Source organism: Phaethon lepturus, unplaced genomic scaffold, assembly GCF_000687285.1.
Source record: "Phaethon lepturus isolate BGI_N335 unplaced genomic scaffold, ASM68728v1 scaffold9453, whole genome shotgun sequence".
NCBI classification, from domain to species: Eukaryota; Metazoa; Chordata; class Aves; order Phaethontiformes; family Phaethontidae; genus Phaethon; species Phaethon lepturus.
The window spans coordinates 18,981-28,473 of NW_010526955.1; the positions used below are offsets into that span (position 1 = coordinate 18,981).

Consider the following 9,493-nt stretch of genomic DNA (forward strand, 5'->3'; position numbering starts at 1 on the left):
AGTTCTGTGTATAGCAAACACACACATTTATACATATATTCTATTAATTTCATGGCAAAATTCTGAGGTGCCTTGGACTCAATGATGACTTTAATCAATCTGGCAGTATCTCACATGTGCATCATTACCTCAACCTTTGAAAAAGAAAAATATGTACAAGTTCAGACCTGTATTCTGTGAGTCTGGCTGCATAGTCAGAAACAGAAGTATTGCACTCAAGACCACGCCTACAAAAATGCACGTTTAATAAGGCCATTACATTCAAGATCCTAATGGGACTCAAGTCACGTGAACAATCAAATATATCATAAATAGACCTAGGAAAGCCATATTGCAGAAGATGGACTCAAAACAGCAGTGTTCCCACAATTCAATAACTGATTTTTTCCCCGCCATGAAATGCCATTCTTTCAGACTGGTTTTACCCAGAGGGCCAGACACCATGATGTGTATGTATGCATGCATTCTCACTATGCGCTGTTTCATTTTTTCTTAAAAGTTACCAAGCACCCTAGAGTTTGAGGGTAGGATTCTACTCAAGTTCTGCTAATAAGGTTCAAGTTGTTACCAACTTTAAGCAGCTTCTGTGCATGATGAGGGGAGAGAAGATCTGACTTTCAGTTATTTAAATGTTTGCCAACATGCAGGACATAATTCTTACTTTACGAAGTGTAGCAAAGACATAATTGAACCTATACTGGAATACTTCTCAGTATGCTCTTTCAGAGCTAGATCACACTAAGAGTATCAGTTTATCCAATCTGGCTTACCAGAAAGAAAGAGCAAACAACCAATTTAACACAACAGGAATGATTACAGATTTACAAGTTAGCTGCCCACATCCCACAGCAAATGGGAAGAAGCTACCCTTTAATCAAAGTCAGGTGTGCTACCTTGAATTTACAGTAGGGTAAGTGTATTCACACCAGCCATTACCTTGGAGTAGCAGGTGTGCTGTAAATCTGCTAGCTTGCTTTGTAGTTATTTGCTCCTTTAGCCATTCCAAAGATACCCAGTCAGCCAGCATTTTGGCTCGTTTAAGGGTAGTGGCATTTGTCCAAGAAGGAAGGGTAGATCACTATTCCTCTTCCCTATGCCACACTACATAAATACATAGAGTTATGCAAATGCAAAAAGCATCAATACAAAGGCTGGAAGAATCACAAGACAGAGCAGACAGGAAACTTAATAGTCACATGCATTACAGTTCAGCAGAGATGTTCTTTTACAACCCTATATTCTGCCATAAAATCCACAGTAGTGGAGATTATGGATGAACTACTTTCCAGCTGAATCAACTCCAGCATTAGACATTATTTCTGAATACAACAGACTATATCCAACCCTTTCTTTCCTAGGACCTGTTTGGGGGTTTAGACACTTTCTAATATACAGACAAGAGACAAACCTGAGACACAGAAGATGTGACTTTTTTTGTATATTATACACAGACAAATGGATAATTGAGCTGCAAAAACTATTAGAAGCGTCACACACTTTACACCTACGGCTCCATGTACTTTTTCCTGCAACAACGGTGTCACTTGCTGGATGCAAGTTTGTCACTAACAATGAATATGTTTTTGACCAGAGCTGGGAGGAATGCATTTAGACAGCAACAACCCAGCTCTTCCAGTGATGAGCAAGGAACATGGGAGTTCAGGATATGGTTTCTAATTCTACCCCCATCTTACTACATGCTGAGCAGCTCAAAACATCTCTCAGTAATCACATTATTTGGAAGCAGAATAACTCTTTCCATATTTTCTTCACAAAAGGAGCAGTAACAAGTCCATTAATGTATCACAGAAGATGAAAAACCATCTAAAAGGCTTCTACTTACTTTAGCAGTTTTGACTAAAAAATGATTAGCAGAATCACTTTGTCAATTAGTTTAAAAAAAGCCGAGAATATTTTGGGAACAGAGTTTCATCTCTGACATTCACATTAAAATGGTGGCCTGACCACTAGCGATAGTTTGTCTACAAATGTCTAAACAAATAGTGTTTTGATGCGTATCAAGCAGTAGCTGCATTTTCAACATTTTATGTTTGCTGTATTTTTAACTGAATTCTCTCTCCCAATAAAGTGACTGTCTTGTAGTTAGAATGACTACCCATACACACAGGATTTCTAAGCGGAATTACATATTTTTGTTTTCTCTCCACCATAATATTATCTCATCATTTTCAGTATCAGTCAACACCACAGGTTTAATGCAGGTCACGGGCAACAAGCAGCAGGCCTACTTTTACCACTTGCTTCAAACAATATATTGTTTCATATTTATACATTCTTAAAAATGTTTTCTTCACTTAGCTATACTAAAAGTACCACTTCAAAATTTAAGTTTACAACAGAAAAATGTTATTAATGACTTGACCAAAAAAATACCACCCAAAATCCCTTTTACTCCTACAGGAAATCATATTTTCTCCTGAATTAGTGTGAACAGATATTTATATTAAAGGACTCAATATTTCAGAAACCAGCTATTTAATGCTCAATGTTTTTTTCAGCAGATGAAGAGGTAGGTATATTTCCACACAAGAAAAAAAACAAACCTGTAACAGACAATCAATTAAATCAAGTAATGTCTGAAAAGTCAAACACTGTTCTGACAGCACATAAACATAATGTGTCTGAAGACACTCTCCAAGGAGGACAAGAAAAGTTGCACATTCTGATTGGATAATATGTCATAACTTGAAATTTAATAATTTTCTGGAAAGAAAACACAAGTATCCAAATGCTACTTCCTTCCCCTCCCTCCCCCAAAGAAATGTGGGTGCCAACAAAACTGCCTGTATCAATGGTAGTATTAACTTTTGGACTGCTAAACATGTAATCAACTGCAATTCTTCCTTACGTTCACCAACACCAGCAGTCTACAAGTTTACAGAAAGACCATATGCATGATAATTACATAATTACAATAGGAATTCAACTTTAGTGTTGTTCTTAAAACAATCTTCATAAATAATGAAAATATCTGTGTTCTAGCTCTTCAGTAACCTAAGGTTAATTGGTACAGATAGTGTTTTTTTCTTCCTTTTATAAACCAAGCTGGAGGTTCCTCACTGCCAACAATGGTTAAGGCCTGGATCAAGTTATTCTCCTTTTGCTTTTCCCTTTTTCTGCTTTTTTCCATTTTCCACCACTGCATTATTTTCTGATTTGCTTACTCCATTTGCAACAGCACCATTTGCTATTTTGCCATTCTTTACAGGTTCCTTGGGCAGTTTATATGTCCGATAGTAGAAGTTACCAAACAGGAAAATGAAGGTGACAGCATAGAAAATTACACCCCAGTGCATCCACTTAGGGAAAGGACAATCAATATAAATAGACAAGGCTGTGTGGCCAATAGTCACATGGAACTGCACCTGAAAGACAGAAAACAGAAAATCAAAAAGGTCTGGATATTCTGTAGGTCTGACTGCACCAATGTATACCAATGCATTAAGTTATGAAAACTGCTAAATTGGGAGGCAGTAGGGAAGCTGTATTTTGCTGTCACATCATGCATGCACACATATGCTTGATCAGGGACATCACATTTATTGCAGTACCTGGCACCAGTTTTCAGAAATAGGAAAATGAGAAGATGTTAAGAGATCTGGATTTTTCGCTCCCTTTTGCGGTTCAGTTGAAACAACCAGTAAAGTAGTATTAGACTTTACTCACAAAACTCTTATCTATGCCGCGTATTTTTTGAGAACTGAAATAAATACGTCCATCTCCAGGAAGTATGCTAACTTGAGCTGTGAGTACCAGACAGCTAAGAACTTGTGGAAGGAGCAGCATCTGTTCCAAAGCTCTGCAAATGCAAACCCACTCAGAGGCAATACCTTCTGAGATAAAGGAAGAAATTTTACTTACCAATTGCAATATGGTCAAGTATCGTTTCCACCACAGGTATTTCTGAAATTTAGGGCCACAGGCAGCTAATCCATAATACATGTACATAATGACATGAATAAATGCATTCATCTGAGCTCCAAAAAAAGCTGTCCAGGAACAGAAGGGAAGATTGTCACGTAATTTTGAAAAAAGAAAGAAGTCTTTTCGAGTATTTTTAATGTGACAGTAAGTTATAAAGCACTGGACATGCCAGGCTTCCATCTTTTAAATATTCAATAGCATAATATAGACCTGACTGTGAACTTGTGCTGACATGAAGAACTGTTCATGCAAGTAGTATGTCACATCTTTCATGGAACTACTTATGTCTGCTGAACAAAAAAAACTTATGAAAAACTTTTCCATAAGTCATATGGATTCCATGTTAGTTATTGTAGTATAAATGCAATTGTTTTGCTGAAGGACTATTATACTTTACATTATCAAATACAGCTTCTAAACTATCAAGTTCTGCACTTAAATCTTTTAAACTATATTTAAATACACAAGGTTCATGTCTCAGGAAGAAGTCAAGAAACTCATGTGGAAGTCTGATTAAAGCGGTCAAAATATGATACAAAGCAAAACTTCAGTTGTGGTTTTAAGATGTTTGAGGGCATTGCCAAGTGAGTTTGCCTAAATTGCTCATCTTTAGTTTCTTTCTTTCTTTATGGCTTTAAATAGCCAGCATTCTTAAATATATAAATGTATAGTATAACTTTTTCCAGAATGATCCATGTTGGAAACAAAGATAACAGTTCTCATTTGCATGAAGATCTCTCCGCTCTGTCAAGATTAGCAGCCATTTAACAGAAACAAATTATATCTTGTTAAGGTATTCTTACACTGCCAGAGAGGCTCAAAAAGGCTCTAATGTATAAGATTAGGGCAATACAGACAGTAGCTGCTGATATCAAACAGCTCAGATGCCCATGTGGTCTACACCCGGTTAGTTATAATAGGGTCTAGTTTATAATAGATCTGCCTATGTAAGCGATGTGCTATCAACTAGAAAACAGAAGAACATAGATGTATCCACATTTATGCAGTAGCGCTACATTAAATGCAGAAGAGCAACTGTTGCTTTTCCTTTTGCAGGGGCTAGAAACTAAGAGGCAGTTGCAAGAACACCAAAACCTGAAATACATTTGGAAATAGTTGCAACTGTTGCATTAGAAAACTGCAGCTATTTAGCATGAAAAGTCTGAAGAGGCAACAAGGGAGGGGGCAATTTGAAATATCCATGGAATTTCTATGTAAGACTACAAGTAAGCATCCAGTCTCCAATAAACTTATTTTATGGGTGCAGTAGCCAATAAAGATCATTAAATGTCTGGTTGAGTACTTGCATCCTGCAGATTACTTGGGAGAAAATTCAAGGATAGTCACAGATACTGATTTTAAATATTTCTTCTTTTGAATATAAGTAACGATTCAGTACAAGATATCTACAGTAAATGAGAGCATAAACCCCCCCATGCATTAAGTATATATGTGGTTTGACAAAAAAACCCCAAAACCTTAGTTTGGTGTGGTGTTTACTATGCTAATACTATTGTTATTTTCAGTGTCTTAAGGCTACAAAGCACATTACAAACAAAACAGGGTATTTTCCCTGAACCCTCAGCTCTGTAGAGCTTACAATTTAAGAGACACAAGACGAAACAACAGGAATAAGGGTACAAGGGAGGATGTGGCAAGTACAATGGAATAAAATTATTTGATGGGGGTTTTAGAAAGGAAGCAAAGAAAAAAAAGACTGATAATGAATTATAGACTTGTGTCATTATGAATAGGTTTTAAAAGTTAATTGACAGATTTATTGGCTCACCTTCAAGAGAAGGTTTCAGAATTTTATACATGCCTCTCTATAAAAAAGAAAGCAAACCCCAAACTCAGATATAATGCCAAAACAATGTCTCCATTAGCTTCATTACTTTTGCACACAGATTTTGGCCCATAATTAGATTTTGCAGTTCTCTGTATCTGCAAAAATTAAAGTTAGGCAAGACAACTTCATCTTTCTATTTCATACAGAACAAGGATAATTTTGAAGACAGAACTTCAGGCTTGCAACTGATGCCCATGAGAAAAAAAAAAGTTTTGCAATTCATTAGGTTATTGCCCTGTTATCTTTTCCTCCCCCACGTTTCCCACAGAGGAAGGCTGTAGGCATTAAAGCTACTGCACTGCTACAGTGGTATTTAAAGTCTTGTATATTATAATGTGAAGTCTACGAAAATTTTTTTTCATTGATCCCAACAATACTAGTTCTCCCTTATGTCCAGTCAAAAGGGTATGGGAGGAAGGGAACTCACCTTGTCCACCTGCAACCCACTTAATACCAATCCACCACAAGGTAAACATGGTGAAATGGTGATAGACATGAAGGAAACTAATTTGGTTAAATTTCTTCCTCAGGATGAAGAATACTGTATCCAAATATTCAATTCCTTTAGAGACGTAATACCACCATAAAGCAGCAGCTATCTGCAATGAAAAAAAAAAGACAACACAGAAGTTTTAATGATTCCAAGTTGAACAGAATGAAGTTCTCTCCACCTATCTGCTGCAAGAGAAGGATACTTCTTCCTTCTCCAAATCCTTGTAAACATTGAGATGGAGTCATCGAACATCTGATGGTATGAGGAAAAAAAACAAAAACAATACTCCATTCATGTATTCTGGACATGGAAGTATTACTTCAAGTCTACTGCTCACAAATCATAACTGTAGAAAAGGACTAACATAATTAAAAGCTTTGCCATCTCTAAACAGTTTACCAGCTAAACATAGGGAGTTTGTGTCCTCACTCTCTATCCTAAGCTTTGCGGGAGAAGAGTACCACAGGGCGTCCCATACTAATGAGGCAATACTTTGATATGGTCAGAACAACGAGGCAGAAACATTACTATAAAATGAAGCTGCAAAGGTTGAAACCTTACATAGAATTCTTTCAGTACTACAGGCATATTGGTGGGAAGATACCAAATCACTCTTACAAGCTAGGTGAGGTACAGATTTCACATCCCTTAGAACACTATTCCCCTCAATGTCTTCTGGCCTGCTCTGTAACCACCTCTGGAAAGCAGCATTCTCCAGTGGCTTTGTACCATTCAGGGAATAGAAGAAATGAGACCATGGGAGCCACACAAGCTGCAGAGATATAACCCATCTACCTAACAGGGCAGTGCTACACACCCAAAATTCTTTTTCTAATCCATTCATCCCAGTGGATCTTGCCCAAGATGCAACATAAACATGGCTTCCCACTGAAAACAGGATATTGCTGTACCAGGTAAAGTCCAGAAGCTCTACGTAGCAATTTGCTAATACTATGACATGGGGCATGGTGGTGGTGGGGACTCCCTTCCAGATCCCAAAGCATAGCAACAGGTCTAGTTCCTGGCATCCTAAGTCATCTAGCTTGTTATGCAAGGGTGGGACCAGAACATATCCCAGATGATGACTCACATAGAGAATGGAGGGAAAAAAAAGAAAAGTTGCAAATGGCACCACCAGCAAGGAGAGCAGGCAATGTCACAACACATCTATTTGTAAGAAGTTCACCTGGTCTTTCAGGACTCATCTGATGGCAAATCAGACTTACTTACCTTAACATGGTATGAAATAACCCCACCACCTCCTCAGTCCCCAGGGAAGACAGAAGAGAAGAAGTTAAGAGAGCAGTAGCTTCCCTTCCCAAATACACACATACTGTTAGGCAAGTGAGAGAAAGGGCAATCAGGAGAATGAGCAGTACAGAGCAACGCTACAGCCCTACATGGTGTTTTCCTCCATCACTCCGAACTAGGAGGAAAGGAATGCATGTCTCCTCAGAGTAAGTTTGTCACAGCCATAACTGGACTGATGAACATTTTAGGAGAGATTACAGCAGAAGCAGAAAAGCAGCGCGGGAGCAGAGTTCCACAGATCTGCACTGCAGACTCTGCAGTTTCCCAAAGGGACTGCACAACCTACTGTTGCCAAACTGCAGACTTCTCTGTGTTCATTAATGAATACCCTTCTCACCCTCTGGACATGATTTAGCCTTTTATTTTGTCAATTTTATATAAGAAGATACTAATATCTGTCAAAGTTGGAGAGAAAAGTGACTCCCACAGATCTTGGAGTTCCCAGGCAAGTTCTTGCAGTTCTTGCAAGCTGCAAGAACCATCAATATATATATAATGTTGCTCAACATCCAGTACAGCTCTGCCTCCAGGACAGGTAGTCAGGTGTTTAATAACACCCACAGCAAGGCTTTGTCTCACACCCATGGATTATCATAACAGTTCAGCATCTTCTACAGATCTTTGCTAAAGCTGCATCTCTTAAATAAATTAACATAAGCATCTTTTCATCTCATGAGTTAACAATAAACACTGTGGACTGTATCCATAAAGTGACAAGCCAGCGCTACAATACTCAAGCTCTTTGGAGAGTAATCCTTCTGAGAAACTTTTAAAGAATCAAAAAATCAGTTACAAGCAAACTGACATAAAATCTCTTATAAAGCCAATGTGCGTTTTGTTAAAGAAACAGTGGAACAATACGCCAAATAGCCAATAAAGAAATAGCCAATTTACTGTATGACATAGAGCAAAATGTAAGTGGAGAAAAATCCAACAAAAAACCTTATGATTTGTGCCCAGGATGCCACAGGTTCACTATATACTCCTGGACAAGTCATTTAACACACCTCATTCCTCCTCTTTTGAATTCCACCTGCCTTGCACAGAAAGCAATTACAGTCTGTGGATCAAAATCAGATAAACTTTGATCAAAGCACTTTCCATCACTTAAGAACAAAAATAGCCTCCATTTCTTTGCAGGATTATACCTGCTGATTTTTGTGTTCCTGTAGATTTTTGTCTGACAGCTCTTTTGCTCTCTTCCTATCATCAAATTTTACTACCATTTATTCTCAAACCTGATAGGTTTCGTGTACTGATGATCTATTTCAGTGCTCCCAATGACTTATACAGATGTTTTGATCATTAGTTTACAGATGCAGGAAAAAAACCTCAAACAACCCAGATATTAAGTCATTTGCCCAAGGCCATGCATGCAGTCAGTGACAGAGGGCAGAAATAAAGTAGAATCATGCAGCGATATAAAAGCTATGTCAGGAGCAGATGGCTACTATTAAACTACTTCTGCAAAGCGCCAGAAGTTAGGACCTGCCCTGTGGCCTTTCTCTGGACACAGCATGAAAGAAAAATTTAGCTTAAAAGAAAATATGCATTAAAAAGGCGTATTCCTGAAACGAGTAATACTAGTCACACCCATACCTTTTCTGGCAATTTTCATATGCACCAATCTAAGTCCGTTAAAACACCAGATGGCACAGAAAGATTACATTACATCCTAGGATTAAGGGGGTCAACAAGAGGTCCAGTCCCACAACCTCTGCCTGCTGCAGGGTTTTTGAACAGAGAGCTGTTTTAACATGGGACTCCATTCCTGCACCATCCTTCCTCATTTCAGGTTGCAGACAGTTATCCATTAAGTGGTTTGCAGGGACAGGTACTTCTTAGAAGGCAACGGTAACATGAAAAATTAAAGTGGCTCTTAAAGAGAACTCTTT

The 9,493-nt window shown here is 38.0% G+C and overlaps 1 protein-coding gene across 1 annotated transcript in view; it reads right to left on the minus strand.

Annotated features, from left to right (window-relative positions):
* Positions 1-2,479: 2,479 nt before the first annotated feature.
* The window catches only part of ELOVL4 (ELOVL fatty acid elongase 4), a 14,378-nt gene continuing 7,364 nt past the window's right edge, over positions 2,480-9,493 (minus strand). Inside the window, exons 4-6 of the mRNA XM_010283230.1 lie at positions 6,222-6,393; positions 3,883-4,010; positions 2,480-3,386 (exon numbers count right to left, since the gene is read on the minus strand). Coding sequence (XP_010281532.1) covers positions 3,111-3,386; positions 3,883-4,010; positions 6,222-6,393 — 576 coding nt within the window. The 3' untranslated portion in view covers positions 2,480-3,110. The remainder of the gene's footprint in view (positions 3,387-3,882; positions 4,011-6,221; positions 6,394-9,493) is intronic.